Here is a 22,115-nt window from a genome sequence, read left to right as displayed (position 1 = left end):
GGTATATGTGGTTGTAACTGATTTTCTTGATTCCTTGCTTAATAGAGAGTTGTGACACATCTTGAATCTAAAACTATTCTCTGTAGAGTTACAGGGGTATAATCTTCAGGGAATCCACAACATAGGATATAAACAATTCAACTTTGAAACCCAAAAGACACTAGGAATTACTAAGCATTAAAAATATATATTGAAAAATGCTTATATTTCTCTATTAATTTCTTTTTTACATCTGAGATCATGGGGCATGTTATGTGTAGCTGTAGATTTATGACAGATATGGGAAATTCCTGGGATGAAATGTAAATATCAATAGGCAGAATTAGAACCGAAATTCATTTATTCCTTCATTTTCTAACTCTGTTCCAGGGAGATGTTTCAGCACTGGGGGTGCAAAATGGAGACCAATTTGTTCCCTTCTAGAAAGGTCACAATTTATGTAAAAAGACAAGTACAGAAAAAGACTATACTTTATTTCTTCATCATCCATCATTTTGGTTAATGATCCTCGATATTGGTTATGGATATCTTGAGTTTTAGCAATAGAGTCTGACAGTGAACTATGATCAGCTTCTCAAAAGACATGTAATTTCCATGTTATGTTGTCACCTCTTCAAGAGCATCTTACAGCTTGATGTCTTAGCATGATTTCCAAACATATTGGACTCACGTTTATGTAAGTAGTCCCATTGCAGAGAAAGACTGTGCAATGTATCCAACAAAGTATATTTTGGTCTGGGTGATCTCACTACTTATTAGAGTATACTTTGATAATTAATTTACATTAAATTATATTAATAAACATTATTATATCCTATTGAGACAGACATTGAGCTAGAAGACTAGAAGGGGAAAAAGCAAAATGCCAACTCACTGGACATTGATTGCAGGTGAATACTTAATTTTAAAATTGCATCTGAGTTGACCGGAAGCCACAGGTTCTTTTGATCAAGCCTTTTAAGTGAGCTAGAATAACAAATTATGGTATATACAAAAGTGTGACTCCATGCAAAAGGTAGGAATATATTATGACCACAAGAATGCCCATACCACCATAATTCACAAAATGCATGTCTATTCACAACTGAAAAGATTGTATAAACTATGCAGGAAACAGAACTACAGATTACAACTTGCTAAGCAAGACTGTAATATCCTCATAACCATCTTTTAATGTAATACCTCACCATTATGCTAGGCATGATCAAACTTTTGGTCAACCTATTTATGTTATAATTGCAATCATTAGCTTTACAGGACAGTTACTATGGAATCAGAAGATAAGGAAGGTGATGATTTAGTACAATTTGAGAGTGCAAAAATGCTTAATACCAACAATGTCTATGGGAGGTATTAGAAAGTAAGATAGAAGAGGAGAGTTACAGGGTCAACCAGCCTCATACTGGGATTAGGAGAAGGGTATGGGGAAGAGAAAAACAGTATGATGTAGAAAGGTTATGTGGGGAAATGGAGGGGCCCCAGAAGAAAGAATGAACTAGAAAACCACTTTACAAGAGTCAGAAGGTAGTTAACATGGTAAAAGAATGTCATCTCATCAATCCAGACCGAGGCTTAAATCCAGTTTCAAAACTTTACTAGCTATGACCTCATCTACAAAGGAGAAATATCACAGAACCTATCTTATTGGGTTATGGAGAAATTTAAGTGATCTAATGTAAAGATGAAAAGGTGAACTTTAAACAAGTTGAAGTTTATGGGTAAATAGAACAAACCAGGAAGCGAGCATGCTTACAAAAGACAAACACTGATTGCAGGTGAATGCTTAATTTTAAAATTGAATCTGAGTTGACCAGAAGCCACAGGTTCTTTTGACCAAGCCTTTTGTAACCAAGCATGCTTACAAAAGAGGACAAACACCTACTGTGATACAACGGAAGACATGAGAACAGGAATACATTAACAGCATTAGGACCCATCCACTGCTGAATCAGCTAAACCGAAACAAGCCTGGCGTACTCCACCACATGATTCATGCTTAAGAAATTTGGGGAAGATTACATATTTGGAACCTTCATCATTTCCTCTCCGAATTGTTGACTTTGTGTTGCATTAAGCTCAAGGCAGCTCTCAACTACAGGACTACGCCACCATCAGGTCCTCTCATCCCTCTAAAATAATCCTCATTTTAGTGGTTCAGATTGTTGAGAGACAAGTCTCTATGTCTCTCACATTTCTTCACATCTTGCAGATAAAGTACTATTAACTGTCCTTTGTTAAGGATTAATTAAGGCTGTACAGATAACAGTCTTGGAAGACACAGTGTCCTCCTCCAGAGTAAGGAAGACATGTTTACTGCCTGTTTTAAAAGATTCAGGTTCCCTAAACTCAAGTGTCCGCTTGTAACACAACCTACTGCACTACTGCGTGTGCAGGTATCATTTGACCCTCTTTTTATTACCCTGTGGGAACTGGGGCTCAGATAATTAACTTACACACTAATATTCTGACTACTGTTAATGCTGTGAGTAATACACTGTCCTTCGTCTCCGACCCAGCATTCATTAAAGTGTAGCAGGCCAACTTGTTGGCTTGCAAGTAGAGTAAAATCTAAGATCCTTCACAATTCTTGACATAGATCTTTAGGGAAAATAGACCCCCTAGAATCACTGTTAAAATGGTATGAAGATGCTGTTTCAGTAGATTATTGGATTTCCTGAAACCCATTCACTAGACTACTGCAACACTGATAGACCACAGGACAGAAGACGCCCCACTCAGTCAGGGCCTACTGAAAGTCTTTGTGACCATGTATGAAATAGATGCTGCTTACAAGTGAATAGCAGCAGAATACAGCGTGGTGTTTATCCTTGGAACAACACTTAGTAAATGAAAACAGCTGCAGGAGGCAGAAAGGGACCAGATCTTGAGAAGTCTAATGTGGTTTGGTTCAACCCAAGTCTAAAACACTTGCTATGGATGCCTTTCTACAAAAAAATACTATAGCCATCTATAAATCCCAAGTTTAAATTCTATTTCAGCACTGAGCAGGTATTTCCAACCCTGTTTTTTTCTTTCCTTTTTTTTTTTTTTTTTTTTTTGGTTGTTGTTTTGGGGTTTTTTGTTGTTGTTGTTGTTGTTGTTTGTTTGCTTTTTGTTTGATGTTTTGTTTTGAGACAGGGTCTCACTCGGTCGCCCAGGCTAGAGTGCAGTGGCATTAACATAGCTTACTTCAGCCTCAAATTCCTGGGCTCAAGCAATCCTCCTCCCTCAGCCTCCCAAGTAGCTGGGACCACAGGTGTGCACCATTAAGCCTGGCTGATTTTATTTTTTTGTAGAAACGTGGTCTCATCATGTTGCCCAGGCTGGACCCGAACTCCTGGGCCCAAGCCATTCTCCTGCCTAGGCTGTGATTAAAGTGCTGGGATGAGCCACAAGTATTTCCAATTTTGGTTGACACTACATATCACTCAATTCTAAATTTCTTCATTGGTGGTAGATTTTTACCACAGTTAGTGACTTGTAACTAGATAGACAAATATGGTTACCAATGAAAACATGTACAACACATGTATTTAACCCAATTCATGACATTCACCCATTTTTATACTCAATGTTGTGATAAAATTAATTTTTTTTTCTAAAACAATGTCACTATGAGACATTGTTTCCAGGGGAGGTACTTCAAAGTATTGACTAATGTATCTATATGTGTGGTACGGGAGACAAGGAAGGGCACACTAAAGGTTTTTCACGTTCTATTAATTGAAAACATGTTTGTTATGATAGGCTCCTTTTAAAAATTCAAACAAACTTCACCCCTAAATCTGAATTGTTCTAATCAGATCATCTTCTAGTACCTAGCCAAAATTAGCTTCAGGAAAATAGAGTTTTGATGAGTGACGAGGGGGAAAAGGAGTTACAGAAGTCTAGTACACATTATAACGTTTTAAAACATTTTCCTAAGTGTCTTCATAATGGAAAAATAGAACATTACCTTTTGCAGAACTGAGTATTTCTTTGGGGAACAATATTTTATCAGTGGTATATTCCATTATTGCTGACAAGAGCTATAACTACATAGTTACAGGGATGAAATACTCTTAATCTACATGTGATACACAGGACATATGTATAATCTACACACATATATAGAAATTAAGCAAAAAGTTTAATCATCTTACGAAAATATACATGCAATGCCTATTAAGTATCATTAACTGGGAATTTTCAAGAAAACATAAATAAGTGATACCTCTATTTTAAAAGTCATTAATCTACTAGATGCAAGAAATCTTACCTACTCATAAATCTTTAAATCTGTCTGCACTACAAACCCCAAATCAGTTCACCTTTACGAGTAAAGGAGAAGAATTAGGAGAAAGTGCTTTTTAAAAACAAGGTTAAAAAGAAATAACTGTTGTAGTTTGGGTAAATATCTCACTACAGAATTTATTCCTCTATAAATGTTTTAGGAACACACAAAATCTTCAGAGATTAGTTATTCCCTTAAGCAGTTGCCTGTCCATCAAATATTACATTGTTAACTTCCTTCTTCATGGTATATCATCTAGTTTTCCAATATTTCCAGAGTTCTTCTACTGTCTCAATTGAATTTAACAAACAAATGTACTTATCTCCAAACATTTTTAGTATTTTTCTTTAGTGCTACATTGAGTCATGGCATCATAAGTCACTTTAAAATTTAACTTAAGGCATCCCATTGCTTCCATTGCAAAGTCCTCTGGATACTCTTGAAATAAGATGCTTCCTTTCAAAGATGCTTTTATGAAGAAGAATATTTAAACATCCTCTATTTTATATGGACTGAAATCTGTATGACAAGCATCATATTTGATATAAAAAATTTATTTAATCATTTTATAAATATGGAATATTTGTAAATGTTAATGCCATTGGAAAAACAATCTGCCATTTATAGTACCTCATCTCATTATTTTATATTATATGTCCACATAATTCAAATCACATAATCATAGATTTTTGCAGCTGGAAGTAGGTATTAGCAACTCAATATGCAAATAAAGAAACTGAGGCTCTCAAAGGTTAAAGAACCTACGTAGAATACAACTTCCTACAAAGATAATGGAAGACTAACACTGGTGACCAGGATTTATGCCATTCCATGCTGCTGCACTAGTTCCCAAGCAGCAAGTAACCAGTGGTAATTCATAATGTATTGCCCTGACAATCTCGATATCCATGGGCTTCTGTCTTAAGTACACATTTATTACTGAGTAATGGAACTCTTGCTTTTTGCCGGCCCATTGCTGTACACAAAGATTGACACCCTTTGGAGCATCTTGACTTTGAGAGCTCTCTACTAACTTCTGTCCTGGTGTATTTTACTGGCAGTTTAAAAATCCTGATTCAGCAACGTTATGGCAATACTATTACAGTTATCTTTTAAAATATACAAAACCACATTAGCTAGAGGGTGGTGTCACTATCATAAAAAGGGCTATGGGCCAATCATTTGTTTCAGTTGCTATGCAGCCACATCCATACGGCACAGATTGAGGCCTCAGGAAATTCTTAACATTCTGAGGTAAATACAAAGACGTGGGAAGATTATTTCTTTTTGTTAAGACTGTTCTACCTAGGTAGTAGTTGTATCACATCTGAAATGGATGCTGAAATGTAGATATACCCAACTTTTTATAGTTATAAGCTTCCCTATGTTTTATTTTTTAAATGATCCTGACTTTTCTCATCCTAAAATCAATAATATATGTGCTGTATGAAATTAAACCCTATGGATGAAACCACAGGCAAGAGCAGTAAAGGTTATGGAAAAATATGCCTTTATAATGCTTCTGTTATCTGTGCTGCTAACTATAACTCTTGCATATATAATTCCATTATACTTTTATAATTCAGGGCTTTGAAAATGCTTTTGAACCATTAATATATTTTCCTGGTTAAAATTCTTTGAGATGTTCTTAACAAGAGTCTTAGATAATGAATTTGGGCAAACTCTGGAACAGTCTTTACAGTATTATCATTCTCATTAATTTTCAGAACTACCCACTGTGTTGAGATGATTGTCATGGACCTAAGACTTCAATTTGGCTAAATATTTTTGCATATATTTCAACATATAAGTAACTAACAGATGTTTAAATGTTAAGTTCATATGGAAGAAATGGTTAAATGTATTTCATCTCATGATTTCTTTGCCACACTAATTCTTATTTTACTATTTCTTTATGTATTACACTATTTCCTCTATACTTTGGTGTATAATAAACCAAAAATTCCAAAATTCCTTCAAAGACAATCCTTCAAAACATTCTAGAATTAAGACATCTATGCATATATAAATTTAATATATGTAGCATAACTAACTTTTTTAAAAAGAATACCTTAAACAGTGATATAATTAGTAATATAAAATAATTATTTTTATAAAATATACAGAGTTCATATAAAGCATAGGACTGGATTTTTTACTTTTGTCCTTTATATTTTTAACAGAAAGAATGGTTTCCATTTATATTCTTATTTGGCTTTATCAACCTGATATATACTGCCCTAACCTGCCAGTAAAATATGGGTAGGAGACTAAAAACAATATTACTTTAAGAGAGTTAATGCAGTACACAGTTCCATACTTTCATCTAGTTTATTCTTTTCTCTTTGCCTGTTTGGTTATCTCTGAAGACTGCTTCTGTTTCCATTGTTTCATCCTTTGGCATTCACATATCAGAGCAATAAGTATTTCATTACTGGTTTATCTGTCCAGAGGCTTGAGAAGCGGTAACAATTAACCCTCCCTTCACAGTGATTGATACAGGCTTTGCTTTCAATTTGTTCCACTACACAGATCATGAAATTCTGAATGCAATCATCCTCATTGACCTACACTTTCAAACACACAGCTACAATGAGACTAAAGTAATTATTAAAAGGAACACAGGACTACTGAGATCTGAAACAAAGTCTTTTTAAAATCTGTTAGACGACCTTCTGGTAAAATTGGCAAATTCTGATGCTAAGGAAAATGATAGCTTAGTGTCCCTGTCTGGAAATATTCAATGCAAGCTGATCAATGTATATTATGGTGATTGCATTGGCTGTAGTATGTCCTTAGAAAATACAGAAAGCCATTCTAGAACTGTTAGAAACACATAGAGTTAAACTGTTAACATTGTGCCTTACTCTGTATAAAATTTTTTCAAAGAAACTAAAGTTCCTGATTTCTGTAAAAAGTAAAATACACTGACCATAGCGAAGAATTAAGACTGGAAATGCAATAGTTTTATTGTCCAAGAGTTGCATACCTGAGCCCTACATTTTCCCTCTCCCCTCTCCCTTTAGATGAAGAGTCACAGTAAGAAATGAATACATTTTTCACAAAGTCTGGAAAAATGGCTTCAAATAAATATTAATCTACTGCAATCGATATATATGAGGAATGGAGAGGGGCTGGTAGGAGAGTGGTGACTACAGAACTATATTAAAACAAGGGTTGCAGTTAAAGAAAATCAGGGCAGAAAGCAAGGCAGCAGGCCTGAGGCTCTAATCACAGAACAGAGTGATGGAGATGAACCAATACTGCATGGATTAGCGATGAATTATTTTGAACCGTAATCATATGCCTGCACAGGAGAGAGGCAAAAGCTAACCATTGCTCATAAACTGATCTGCTGATTTCCAGAGACAGAAAGAGAGAGGCAAAGAGAGAGAAAAGAATAAATTCATATGCTAAACTAATTCAGAATAATGAAAACCTAAAGATGTGGTTATATTTCAAGTAACATTTTATGTTTAATGTCTGCTACATACTACATAATATGGAGTGTTTCAAATATAAACTGTAAAGTTCTTAGATTCAGACAGGATTAAACCAACCATTTCTTCTAAGATTAGGATGCAATATATGTACTCTACATTCCTCGTTGCCCAATAAAACCATTTTTGGACAACTTTGACATCCCCCAAATATAAATGTTTTAAGCATTTATTTACAAAGAAGAAACAGCATTCAAGAAATTAACTTCCTTTGGATAATGTGAAAAATTCATAGCAAATGAAGATGCAATTGTTAGAACTAATTTTGTTAGGAAGAAAAAAATCAAAACTGCTGGTAGCAAGAGATTCCTGAGATTCTTATGAACAGACTGTTTAAATGAAGAGCACTTTAATCAGTAGAGGAATCCTCACGTTTCTAATGTCTTGCTGTGCATTCTGCAGGTTATAGTAGCAGCTGGTAGAGGTCATATATCTTTTGTGAGCATCCCAAAAAGGCTCACTGCCAGACTGTTAAATTATGAATAAGCAATGAACAAAAGAATGCAGATACGGTGGTGACAAGATAATCCAAGCAAATTTATCTATGACAAATTTCACAGGATTAACAAATTACATTTACACAGAACAATAAAAATGTGCAAAAAAAAAAATGATGAGCCTACTTTTCCTTACAGCATTAGGAAAACAAAAAGTCACCAATCCACTGCATACATTTAAATGTAACTCAGTCTAAAGTAAGACATTTATAATGTTCAAGATAGCTATGTAACATTTTTCCATTTCAGATAGACATACACAAACATGGTATATCTTATATTTTATATATAATTTATGTTGTAAACAGTGTATATATATGTATCATGTGACTTATATATAAGCTGCGCACACTATCTACAAAAATCTTGTATAATTTAAAAAATCATATACATGAATAGAATATATGTTTTTAGTGGATTCTGATGAATAAATTATATTTGTAAAGGGAAAATGTCCCCTCCATCAGCACAATACATACTAGTTAATAAAATATCCTTATTCATTCATGTCTCCATTTTCTAGGACCACAGAGAGAAGTTCTGCAAACAGTTTCAATCATTCCACTTGCCATCATCAAAATACTGCCATCTCTCTGAGTTAAAGTGCTTCTGAATGAAGTTTAGAGCTAGCATCCTTTTCCGCAGTGTTACTTTAGCAGAAAGGAAAATTCAGAGATTTAGGGAAGAGAGTGTTAATTATATCTATATTCACACACAGATGACCCTTAATTCAATATTAAATTCTTTATAATAAAATTCTTTTTATAAATCTTACAAATGAAAACGCCCTAGTTCATCAGCTATAAGGAAATATTATTGAAATGCCCTATAAGTTTATAAAGTGGTCTTAAAATGCCGTGGGACACTACTTTTCAAAATACGCAATTAAGATTTGTAAGTTTAATGTTTTATACTGGGTACCCAACTCACAGTCCTTTAATTCTGCATTAGAATACTGATGATAATATAATACTGTAATCAGATGTAATCTCTTCTAAGATGATCTGACGGCTGTTTAAAATTTTGTAGTCTATTTTTCACTTAATGCTTCCTATTGACTTTTGTTTTTTATCTTCAATATTTCAGTAAAACAACCCTCTAAATTTTAAGTTCTTTGCCACATCTTATAAGGCAACTTATCCTTTCATAAACAAGATATTTGCTGAAGGTAAAAAATGAATCTGATACACAAGCAAATTACCTTGCAACCACAAATACTCAAGCAATTCTTATTCAGTCCTTTAAAGCATGAAATTTCTATTATACATGTTATTTTTAAAGAAGCTATTTAGTTGACAATATTACATCCAAAAATGTAATATTGTGGCATGTTTGTCTACTACTGCAATCTTGCATATATTCTGCAATGAACACCCACCCACGTCACATGCTACAAAGTTTCCTAAAGTACAGTTTTTGTTAAAGAACTGTTATGTATCGGACCAACCCCTAGGGTTCCTGGCTTAGAGGAAAAAAATGTTACCAAAGCCTAACTTTCCCTTCTTGAAGATGACTCTGCTTGTGTGCATGTGTGTGTGTGTGTGTGTGTGTGTGTGTGTTGCAGGGATGGGGGAGTAAATAATAACTTACCATTTATGTATTTATTGTGGTCCATTTTAACATGTCATATTTTTAATTAAATAAGTGAATGCATGTAAAGCTCTTAGAAAAGTACCTGTTTATTAGCACACGATGCTATATAAATGCTTGCTGCCACTGTTATAATGCCAGATAATTTGGCAGGAGGCCAACTTGTACAAATCCTTATAAATTTCAAAAGACAATGTCCAGAAATACAGTTAGGTACTAAAATGAGTTATTCAGAAAGCCTTATGAGACTGTTTCTACACAACCAGTGGCAAAAGTATTACAAAATAAAAATGCTTCAACTATAATCTTTAGACAAACTTGTGGCACACTCTGAGCCATGAATTATATGAGCAGAGGGCCTTGACAACTTCACATGCTGTGACCAAAGAGGCAGATGTACATGGAAACCTGATTCTTCTGACACCACTTAGCTACAAATCTGCCCTAAAGTATGTATAGCTATGGAGTTTGCCCACAAAACTACTGGGACAGTAAAGGGTGAGGTAACGATGCTTTCAATATTGATTCTTTCTCTAATTTCATAAACACTGTATTTCTCCAAACATCTGATGAAGGACCAAAACACAGGGCTATCGTTCACTACCCACAGTGAATTGGTCTTTCTGCCATTGGAACTCTCTGATACTGGCTCGGAAATCTCTGAGTTTGGAAAGTCTGAAAATGCAGGCCCTTCCACACTGGTGTTCAGGTACGTTTCTACAAAGACTGTACTGCCTAAGTTCACCTCAGAGACAAACCTGAATTCAGTCTCTAACTCTATCACCTTCCTTGAGAATGCTAAACCTCTATTTTCTCATGCATAAATGGGGATATCAGCATTTCCCTCCTAGGTCAGTGGGGAAACTAAAGAGAAAATTATTGTGAAGCATGTAATATAGTGTCTGAAACATGGCAGTGTCCAATGTTTATATTATATAATCATCATCATCATATACTATTTTTATTTTTAAATCTCATCAAAATAACTTTTATAAAATTTGCTATAATTTCACTTCAATTTATACAGTATCTTTTCTCACTCCTTCCTCCAGGAGCCTCTAACCACTTTATAGTCACTAATTACAATAGTTTCCAAATTGAATAACTATCCTCCCAGAACATTAAGCTAACAGAAGTGAAAAAAGAAAGCCTTATATTTCTATGAATTCATTACTTCTTACTCTTTTAGAAAATGGTGTCTTCTGGCTCTCTATAATATTCTATATATCCAATAGAAGGGCAAGCCTATAACCAAAGCAACTGCTCTTACAAGGTATATATTTAGTACTGTACCTGGCACGCATCACCATGGTCCACAGTAGAGGTTCAATAAATGAAGCTGAATGAAAAAACCAGTCAATCATTACATTCTAGGGCCAGGAGAACTGTGGGCCATAATAACATAAGATCTTTATCTTGCTTCTTCTGGTTTCATATACAAGACCACAGCATTTCAATTAATTCACCAAGACACTATGTTTTACAAATGCATACAGAAAACTTCAACTATTGCTTAATGTTGTCACTGCCCTAGTCATTTCAGATACAGTCGCAGTTACTTTATTCTTACTAAGCCATGTCCTGTTTCTGCATTGTAGTATTACTAATATTACTACACATTCTTCTAACTATTCTACCAAACTTAATAGTGCAAACATCCTATTCACACTAATGAGGCCCAGCGCAGTAAAAATACCATTCAGTTACAGTTGGTTTATTACACCGACCAATGAGGAGGAAAAAAAGGCTACTATTTACTAGGAAAATACTAACATCATCGAATGCAAACAATTGGATTTTCCCATAAATTCTAGTTCTTACTAATCATAGATTTATATATTTAAAGTTTCACATATTCCATTATGTGCAATTTTGATAGCATTTAAAATTTAAAGAATAATATTTAATCAACTAAAATTTAACATACTAACTTAGTTACTAAGTTTCAGCTTTATTCATCCTAAGCAGTTAAAGACATGTCTATAAAACACCTGAAGTTAGACCGTAGCCCCAATACAATGCAGAACTTTTAAAAATCAGAGTGATTAAATGTTATAAGCAGAAAAAGTGACTGTGTAAACATAGCATGGAGGTGGTGGGGGCTAGTTCTGCTTTCATGTGGGTTAATTTTCTTTAAATTTAGTGACATTCTGCATAAGATACAGGTTTACTAGAATTTTAGAAAAACAAAAACAGATTAACGTTACATTAAGGTCATTATTAATAGTAAAGCACTTAAGGAAGTTAGTAAAGGAAAGCATTCAAAGGATTTTGAAATTTTTGTAATATACTCTCCATAAATATCCCCAAATAAAGGCCAGGCACAGTGGCTCATGCCTGTAATCCCAGCACTTTAGGAGTCTGAGGCAGGCAGATCACCTGAGGTCAGGAGTTTGAGACCAGCCTGGCCAACATGGTGAAACCCCCATCTCTACTAAAAATACAAAAATTAGCTGGGTGTATTGGCATGTGCCTGTAATCCCAGCTATTTGGGAGGCTGAGACAGGAGAATCACTTGAAGGCAGAGGTTGCAGTGAGCTGAGATTGTGCCAGTGCACTCCAGCATGCCTGGGCAACAGAGCAAGACTCTGAAAAGACAGACAGACAGAGACAGAAAGAGAGAGAGAGAGACAGAGAGAGAAAGAGGGAGAAAAGAAAGAAGAAATCCCCAAATATGAAGACCTACAGCTTAAGAAAATAAATAATGCTTCCCCAAAAGTGTTGCTTCACAGAAGCCATAGAAAACCTCACCACAGAGCAGGGGATCCTAGCAGCAGGTCCCACTTCAAACAGACACAATTTTAACATACCACTGAATCCCAGACCAGGATCTGGGGCAGGGAAAAGGAGTAAGGTGATTCACAGGTATTCTGGCATTCTCATAAAATAGCTATATTACAGTATAGGGCCAGCCATTGGGTAGAAGAATTACAGGGGAAAATCAAAATTCATATGACTAAAATTATCAAACTACTCCAATTTGTGGATTATATTTGAAGTACAGTATAAGTCTTACCAATTCATTACTGAGATATTAATTGCACATCACTTTTAGCCATATTTTTAAGACTATATAAAGACACAGAAACCAAAACCTTACTAATAATACTACTAGGTGCTGAAAATACCTCATGTAACTTAAAAAAAAAAAAAGTATCAAATAATGTTGAATTCAGGTTTGCTCATTTGCTCACTGTAAGGAATCAAATCCAGTGATTAGCATATTGTGCATGTGGAGTAGTTATATGCCTTTCAATTCATAAATCAGAAATTGGACATCTGAAAAGATGTTGTAATGTGGGAGGGTCTTACATAATAAAGGTCATTATAACTCCTGGCTCTGGAGCTATACGATCTAATATCCTCTCTGGTGGATCATGATATGCCCATGCATTACAGTTCTTGTTGACAGTCTGTTGCCTTGGAAATATTTCATTATTTCAGTTTTTCCATTTGTAGACCCTTGGCCTTGTGATATGAAGGCCATCCTATTTCATATTTTCGATTATCATTCAAGCAATCTTTTGGAGCTATTTATATATATAAGCAAGTGTTAGACAATGCATATAATCATTTATCATCCCTATTTAAGCTTATACTGTAGATAGAAATACCTCCAAAAAACAGTCTCCACCACCTTTACTTTTTCAACCAAAAGCCTTGTGCTACTGGGATATGCTTTGCAAATCAGCATGGGCATATCACATGCTTGACACTTCTCTCTGTCTAATTTTCTTGGTTATACATCCACATAGTAGAAAAACTTTGTGGTAGCGCTATATAATTTGCAGTCTATTGGAGTTTAAAGAAAATCAAACAAGTTTATGTACACAAGGTTTTCAACTTGTTCTTTCAGGCTCTAAAGAGGCACTTTCTGTATATATAACTCAGAGAAATTTAAGAAGCACTAAATAGTAACCAAAGACATTATCAAGAATGAGCTTATTTTTCTGAAATTTACATTATAAACATTACTATAAGGAAATGACTTTGGTACTGAATTATTTTACACAGGTTAGATATTTCATAAATAAATGAGACAATTCAAAAGATATATTTTTCTCTGTTTCTGCTTACTAATATATTTGAAAAGCAGTAAAGAATACATTGTCCATAAATGCCTCTGTGAAATCAATGATTTGGAAAACATTTTTTTAAATAAATAGGAGGATACTATTTAAAACATATCCACAGAAAGTCATCTTTTATAAACATATTTGTGTTCAACTGCTACAGGGAAATACTACTATTAACCAACAAGTTCTAGGCACAATGTGCAAATAAAGGTGGAATTATTCACTTACTTGAAGCAAGTAGTATGAAAAACAGCCCCCTCCTGAACAAACCATCTGATTTCCCATTTCTCATTACAAAACCAAATCAACTTACATGTGTAATGTTTACACTTAAAGTGTTAAGAGCATTTAAAACCCTGATAACAGAGTGAACCCTTGGGGCATAAAACAACTGTTTGGATAAGGGGCCAAGTTGGTGGTTACTGCCTTTTGAAAGGCTTAGTTTATAACTCCTTCCTTCCTATCTTCTACAGTGCTCCTTCTGCCCCGCACCCGGCTGTTATTACTCCTCCTTCTCCATACAGGTTAAACCTTCTCAGATCCAACCTTTAAAATGACAGCATCCAAGCTGAACAAGAAGATGCTATTAAAGGGCATTAAATTAAATACAGTATATCCTCCTACAACTTCAATCAGAATTTCAGACCAAGTGTTATTTAGTTCAGCTCTCAAGTGGAGCAGAATAACAAATCGCACACTTTGATTTACCTTCTTCGAATGCCAAATGGAGACAGGTGATAAAGAAAGCACTCATGCACAGGCTATGAAGTTTCCTCTAGAAATTAATTCTATCTCTGAGATTCTTATCTCAGAGAAATTCCCAAAATGGCACACAAATAGGCCTCTGCTAGAGAGATTACTGGGGCCATCCCAGTAAATACATTTATTAACAACACAACTGGGAGGGAGGGAGGGAAGGAAGGAAGGAAGGAAGGAAGGAAGGAAGGAAGGAAGGAAGGAAGGAAGGAAGGAAGGAAGGAAGGGAGGGAGGGAGGGAGGGAGGGAGGGAGGGAGGGAGAGGGGGGAATCAATTATAAACTTCTGATTTCAAAAAGTATTCATGTTAGATAAAAAATAGTTTTTAAAATCCTTGCACAACGCTCTGAGAAATTTTTTTTACTACAAGAGTAAAGTAATATGTGAATTCTTCATGAAACACTGATACTTCTTAAGAAGTAAATGCTCATTTTAGCTATATGAGTTATCAGATTTTCTACAGTTTGGGAGCAATAGTTAATGCTATACACATTTAACATCTTTAAAAACTGGATTTTGTATGATTTACTCCCTGATACATGATGTTTACAGAATCATCTCGCGTTTAGAATTAGTCAATTATGTATCTACTAAACAAAAGTATTCCTTAATCCTGACAATTCTGCCTTCCCTATTGTATGAAAGAAATAAGCAACAGTACAATATAAGCTTTTTAAATGAATGGATGCCTGAATATCTCCTTATCGTCTTCTGATGTAAGCTATAGGTTAAATATTATGTTGCATCAAAAATAAAACTATGTTATAATAATTAAATCTTGCAACTAAGCACACCCCTTGTCTTCAAGTTCACTTAAGCCTGTGAGGAAAATCAACGCGCCTGCTGCGGGTGGGGGTGCATATATCTGACTGTATTTGTTTTCCTCATGAATCAATGGGTAACATTTCATGCTTCCTACTGCGCCTTTCCTCTTCGGAGACAGAAAGAGATATCCACTTTGCTCAAACCAATATGCTATATACAATTAATGTCATTAACGCTGCCAATTAATAGTAAATAGGATTCCAAAGAAAGTAGGCTGGGTGGACAGCAGGAGGGAAAACCACGTTGGTGGTGATGGGGAGGGGGTGCTGAGTTACTCTGAAAATCTATCAATGCTACTCACGTAGGACAGTTACGGGTATTTTGAACACAAACTCCCTTTTCCTGTGGCTGTACTAGTTTAACTAACTTCAAACAGACATGCTCCACTGAGCCCCTTGCCTGGATATGCAATTCTCACCAGGAACTTTTTAAAACACAGATCCCCAAACAGTAACTAACGGGGCATAGATGCTCCAACTGCTGACACATTTTGGATCTCGCTGTTTGTTTGCTTATTTGGATTTGAGGGTTTTCTTCTTTATTTTTCTTTTTCCTTTGGGAGGGGCATGGAGGGGAGGGAAAGATGAGAGCGGAGGGCAGAGCGGGAGACCCACAAGTTGCCGAGCGGAGGGCGCAGCCCGGGAGGCGGGGAGGCGGGGAGGCGGCGGCCGCGCTCCTCTGGGCTCGGCCCGGCCTAGCTACTCGCGCGGAGCCGGAGCCGGAGCCGGAGCCGGCCCCTCCGCGACACATTCCGGGCCTGGCGCTAGCTCCGCGCTCCCCGCCCCCGGCCTCCTCCTCCTGCTCCTCGCCTCCTCCCCCTGCTCGCCGCCTTCCCTCCCCCTCCCCAGCCTTATTCCCTTCCTCGAGAGCAGCTGCCAGGGGACCTGCGGCGGCCCCGGGGATCCCCGGCCCCCCACCCTCGCTGCTGCTCCCGTCACACGGCAGCGCCTTCGCATCTCTGTTTGTTTCTCTTTTTCTTTTTCTCCTTTTCTGTTTCTTTCTTCTTTTTTTCTTTTTTTTTTTTTTTTTTTTTTTGTCAGCGAGTCACTCTATTCGCCGAGCCGAGGAGGTGCGACTGCTCAGAGAGCCCGGCCGCCGCCAGAGCCGCTCGCTGCCGCAGCCGCCGCGGGGACAATGCGCGGGGCCCCGGGCGAGCGCTGCGCCCAGACGAGGTCCCCGCGGGCTCGCGGCCCAGGAGGCGGGCGGGCGGCGGAGCTGGGCCCTCGGCGGCGGAGGCGGCGGCGGCGGCGGCGGCGGGAGCAGCGGCCCGGCGGCAGGTTCAATAAACAGAAAAGTGTTACCGTTCTCGCCTGGAAGGATCCTGCTGAAAGCTGGGCTTGGTGGGCGCCATCTTCCTGCTATTTTTTTTCCTCTCTTACTTTTTGCCTTTCTCCCCCCTCCCGGGTGGGGGGCGTGGGCGGGCGGGGGTGTGCGTGTGCGTGGGGTGGCGGGAGAGTGCGGCCGTGCGCGGCGCTCTGGGCTGCCCGGCGGGCGGCGGCCGGGGCTGGGGCCGTGGCCGTGGCCGTGGCCGTGGCGGCGGCGGCGGCGGCGGCGGCGGCCGTGCTGTTGAGGCGGGGAGGCTACGGAAAAGTAGTGGGGCCAGAGCCTCGCCGGCGGCCGGTCGTCCCCTCGCGCCGCCGGTGCTCCCAGGCGTGGGTCGCCGCCTCCTCCGCCGCCTGCGCCTTCTCCTCCCGCTGCTCGCCGGGCGCCGCCGCCGTCCATGCGCCGCAGAGCGCCCGCGGCCCGGGCCGCCCCGGCTCCCGAGGCATGCCCGGCGCGGAGACAGGCGACCGGCGGCGGCGGAGAAGGAGGAGGAGGGGGAGGCGGCGGCGGCGGGGGGAGGCGGCGGCGCGGTCCCGCGGGCTGCCCGGCCCAGGGCCCCGCCGCCTCCAGGTTCTCACCCCCGCGCCACCACCCGCGCCCCCCCCGTCACCCCTTTCTACCACCCGGAGCCACCCGGTGGCAGGTGGGGCGCACACCCTCCCGGCGGGGGGCGCGGGGTCTAGGCCAGGAGGAGCGGGGAAGGGGAGGACACGCAGGGGGTTCCAGCTTGACCGCTGTGAAAGTATTTCTGGGCATTTTCCAGCTGCTTTGCTCCAGAGCGCTCTCTCGCACGCAGACACACACACCCCCCCTTGTCTCTCTCTCTCTCTCAATCTCTCTCTCTCGCTCGCTCGCTCTCTCTCTCTCGCTCTCGTTGGGGGACTGGAAGGCTCGGCTGCCGGCGCAACAACGCCACTCAGTTGCAGTTTCAAACACTTCCCTTCTCTGGAGTATTGCAGCCAGGAAGAAAGAAAGAAACAGCAAAAGGAACTGGGAGGCCACGGGAGCGAGCTGGGGCAGGACACAGTCCCGGGAGCTCCTTGGGGGCAGCGGAAATCAATGCGGGTGGGGGGTGCGCTGGCCCAAGAGCCCCGTGGGCGGCGCAGCAACAGCACAAGCACCTTGTGGCTCTGGGGCTCTCAGCAGCGTTCCCAAAGCCGGAGCATCTGCATCAGTCACGGACGTACAGGAGTGCAGACCCCAGGGTTCACAGGTGAATCCCCGCGTCTTTAAACTCACATATGGAAGCCCCTCCCGACTCGGGTCCTGGGACCTGGGACCGGACTGCGCCCTCTGGGATCTAGCCCAGCCGCACCCCGGTTTGACAGTTCAGCAAGGCCTAGAGAAAGGCTGGCTACTCAGTCCAGGGCCCGCGCTAGAATCCTGTTACCTGGGTAGACCCTGGTCAGTGCGTTTTCTCCACTAAACCAATCAGAAGCGTGTGGACAGCTTTTTACGCAGAGACTTGGGTCAGTCATGTGTCAACCAGGCAAGTAGAAAGGACTCCCAAAGCATTTCCACTTTGAATGAATGAAAGCGCCTGATGGAAAACATCAGTCCTGTGTGAGGTTCTGCATTTGACTTTAAACTTACGAAAAAAAATAAAGACCTGAAAAGGGGTCCTCCATTCAGTCTCTACGACTCCAGTAAAGTAGGGCTGGGAGTTGGAAACTTCCAACGAACACATAAATGTTTTTCGTGGTAGAGGTGTTTAATCTGCATGATGGTGTTTTAAGTTCTCTTTGGAGTACACTCTACAGGTAGGAGAGAATGAGAAATGAACTGGAGTGGAGAGTGTTATGGACAAGATATACATGGGCTGGCAGAGAAGGGAAAAAGTTGCCAGTTCAAAGTGTTGGCTCCAGGACACCCAGTCTAGGGGGTTTCTGCCCCAAGATGACAAATAAGAGAAGCTTGTAGTCTCCCAACAGGCCACTCTTTGCTTGAAAAACCCCCACTCCTGTCACTCCCGCGGCGGACTCCTCAAAAGTACTTAAAAATAATTTTTTGGTAAAATGATATGTCACCATTCACTTAACAAATCCAGATGGAAACAAATCCAAGCGGAAACTAAGTCTGTCCCTCAGAACCCCACAATCCTGTTGAGGTGCCAGAGGACAGGGGACTCCTGACTCAGACCCTACCTGCAACACCTACCAATGACCTTGCCCTACACGGCTCACTCTCTGCCCCCCTCCCCCTATTTTAACTAAAAGACAGTAACAGGTGTCATCATGTCTTAGCAACAAAATCAAAGAAGTCTACATTTTTCACAGCTATCATCTTCTCTTCTGTCAATATAACACAAAAATCGAAGGAGGGAATAATGCACCCCAAAAGCTAAAGTTTAGAGATGCTAGGAAAAAAAAAAAAAGCCTTAGTCTTTAGAACTGCAGTGGAATTCAGAGACTTCATAAGGGACCCAAATTCAGAGTTGAAAGTGGAAAGCACCAATGCAGCTCTCAGTGTTGAGGTGGCAGACTGTAGGGGACTGCCCCTGGTGCTCCTGCCTTGAGGGAAAATTGTCTCCGAGGTGATCTTTATGGTAAGGGATAACAACACTCAGAGCAAACCTGATGGCAGAAAATTCCTAAACCCCCACCCCTTTATGCTCAATTTATATGGTATAGGTTAGCTCAAGTTCCCGGAGGTCCCTGAAATCTTCCAAAGGCCATCTGACACTTCTGACCCTTGACTCCCTACTTCACAGACCATACTACTGTGACCATTGCCTGCACTTCCTAGTTAAAGTGACCGCCAGATTCTATTGTCATTTAAATGTTGTATAAGTGACCAAAAAAAACATACCTGAACCATGAAAAGGAAAAATCTCATTCTTTTCTAGTCTTTTATGTTTGAAAGAGACCCAGATCTTTTGTATTAAAGGTTCCTGTAATCACTGAAGTAAAACAAGACTAAAATAATTTAAATCAAAAATCTCTTTGACAAGGAATAACCCCTTTTTGAGTTATTTTCCAAACTCTTAAAAAAAAAAAAAAAGAAAGAAAAAAACTTCAGGCAGTACACAGAGCATATAATGAAGGCTTCTACAGAATATCTGGAATACTGGGCATCAACTTGGAAAACACTCAATGTGTTATGCAAAATCTGCTCTGGTCACTGGGCCATTGGTTGGAAGGCACAAAATATGGCAGTGATAGATTATCTTAACCTTTTCAGTTTAAATACTGTTGGTTCAAATCAAAGGTTCTCAAATCAATGAAGTTTGAAATACAAGGTAAAAATAGGAACTGTTATTTGAATTATGCATTGTGTATATTTTAAGTTAAATGCCATTGGCAAATCTCTCAGATGTTTAATCGTGTGCAATCTGGGAAACACAAATATTTAATTTCACACTTTCATGTGCTCTTTTTTCTTCCATCTTTTATAAAACCAAGCCCCACAAATGGGGAGTTTACCTTTCACAGTACATTGTTAGTTTTTCTCAGCGCATTTTTGTGGATTACATTTTCAGTAAAATCTTGGAACATCAAAAGTTGTCCTCAGGAAAAACTTCAGGGTTCTAAAGCTGTTGGTGGTGGTAAATTGCTTTCCCTTTCTTTCCTAATTGAATCAAATTACTATTTCAATGTCAAATACATAATTTTTAAGAAAAATCTATAAATACTTTTAAGAGAAATACAAACAAATAATGCTTTAAAACTTCCTTCTCACCACCTACCCTGACTTTGTAAAATTTGCTTCCTAACCTGTATTCCTGAATCTTAGGCATTTGCATTATAATGCGTTTAAGATGAATACTTAACAGCGCCGAGGAGACTCGGATTTCATGCTGTATTTCCCTGTAGTAACAGGTGACATGATAACACTGTTATGTAGAATTCCAAGTCTACAGCTACACGTGAAAATCGTTCCTATTCTGTTTGGAAACAAATGATCAATCAGCCTCCAGTGATCAATTGCCCCCCTAGCTGTCCGTCTGCGCGGGTCCGCATCCGGCTGGGGCATTGAGAAAATTCCACTGGAAAGGGATGAGGATCCTAAACTTTGCAAAAGCACCTTGTGCGGCGTCTCAGACTTCGCTGCAACTCCTCCGCTACTCGGGGCTGAGGCTCTGGATTTGGGGGCCAGGCAAAGGGCAAAGCATGATTTCACTTCGCCAGCGCACTGGAGTGCTTTTCAATCCACCAAAGTGAAGTGTGTTTTTCTTCCTCATCTGTAGATAACGAGGGGCAGGCAAAGTGAGCCCTGGCAATGTGCATGTGTGTTGTAAGACACAAAACAGGAGGCAAAGTGAGTCCCACCCAAGCACCCCGGGGCGGGGGCACTATCCCAGTCCAGGCGGGACTACTCACCGCTGCTGGTAGGAGGTGATGCCCTGGACGTTCTGCGGGGTGCCGTTGGCCGCGGCGCCGGCCCTCCCCATGCCCGCGCCGGCCGGCACCCCCGCGGCCGCCCCGCCGGCCGCCGCGGCCGTCACCTGCACGCTGAAATCCGGAAAGATTCGGATCATCGCCGCGGCTTCGGCCCCCGGGCGCGGCGGCTCTGGGCACGGGCTGGCGGGGGTTCGGGCTCGGGCTCGGGCGGCGGCAGCAGCAGCAGCGCGAGCAGCGGCGGCGGCAGCAGCGGAGCCAGGCACCAGCCTGCAATCCCATTAGTGAGCCGCGGCCACTGTGCGCCGCGGAGAGACGCTTTGATGTGCGCGCAGCGGGCTGGGGTGGGGGGGTGCCGCGAGCGCGAGGAGGAGGTGCGGGGGGCGTGCGAGGGACTTGCAAACAGCAAAACGTGTCGGGGTGGGGCCTTTTTTCCCTTTTGGGGGGCGGCGGTGCTCCCCCCTCTTTCCAGGATGTTGCTCTCACTGGCTGCTCCGGCTGCGCCGCGCGAGCCCAGCTGAGGGAAGAAGGGGAGGGGGTGGCGGAGGAAGGATGCACCGGGAGGCTTGGCGAGGACTTGGCCGGTGCAAGGGAATGACCGGCAGCGGAGGGTGCGTTTCTTTCCCGCCCCCCTCTACACACACACCCACACACACACACGCCGCGCACTTCCGACCCAAAGTGCAAGACTCAGGCGCGCTCTCTCTCCCCTCCTTTCTCTAGAGAAATAACCACCATCCAGGCAAGCTCGCGCCTCCCGCGGCTTCCAGCAACCTGGAAGCCAGCCCGCGTGTGCAGGAATGGGGGCGTAGAGCCTCCCTTCCTGTCCGGAACCCCACTCTGCCCGTTTTATGCACATCAGGCAGCGCGAGGGCTGCCAAGCGCAAGTTGGGCTCCTCAAGAACTTGATACTTATCGAGGAGGGATGGTGTGCAAAG

The 22,115-nt window shown here is 40.7% G+C and overlaps 1 protein-coding gene across 2 annotated transcripts in view; it reads right to left on the bottom strand.

The window, feature by feature from the left end:
* The window catches only part of NPAS3 (neuronal PAS domain protein 3), an 864,000-nt gene extending 846,688 nt beyond the window's left edge, over positions 1 to 17,312 (bottom strand). For both annotated transcript variants that reach the window (XM_028851483.2, XM_028851486.2), the window contains exon 1: positions 16,819 to 17,312. In XM_028851483.2, the coding sequence (XP_028707316.2) occupies positions 16,819 to 16,868 (50 nt within the window). In that variant the 5' untranslated portion in view covers positions 16,869 to 17,312. The remainder of the gene's footprint in view (positions 1 to 16,818) is intronic.
* Between the last annotated feature and the right edge of the window lie 4,803 nt (positions 17,313 to 22,115).

This window comes from Macaca mulatta, chromosome 7, assembly GCF_049350105.2.
Source record: "Macaca mulatta isolate MMU2019108-1 chromosome 7, T2T-MMU8v2.0, whole genome shotgun sequence".
Lineage (NCBI taxonomy): Eukaryota > Metazoa > Chordata > Mammalia > Primates > Cercopithecidae > Macaca > Macaca mulatta.
The sequence above is the reverse complement of the archived record's forward strand: the minus strand, read 5'-3'. Positions and strand labels throughout refer to the sequence as shown.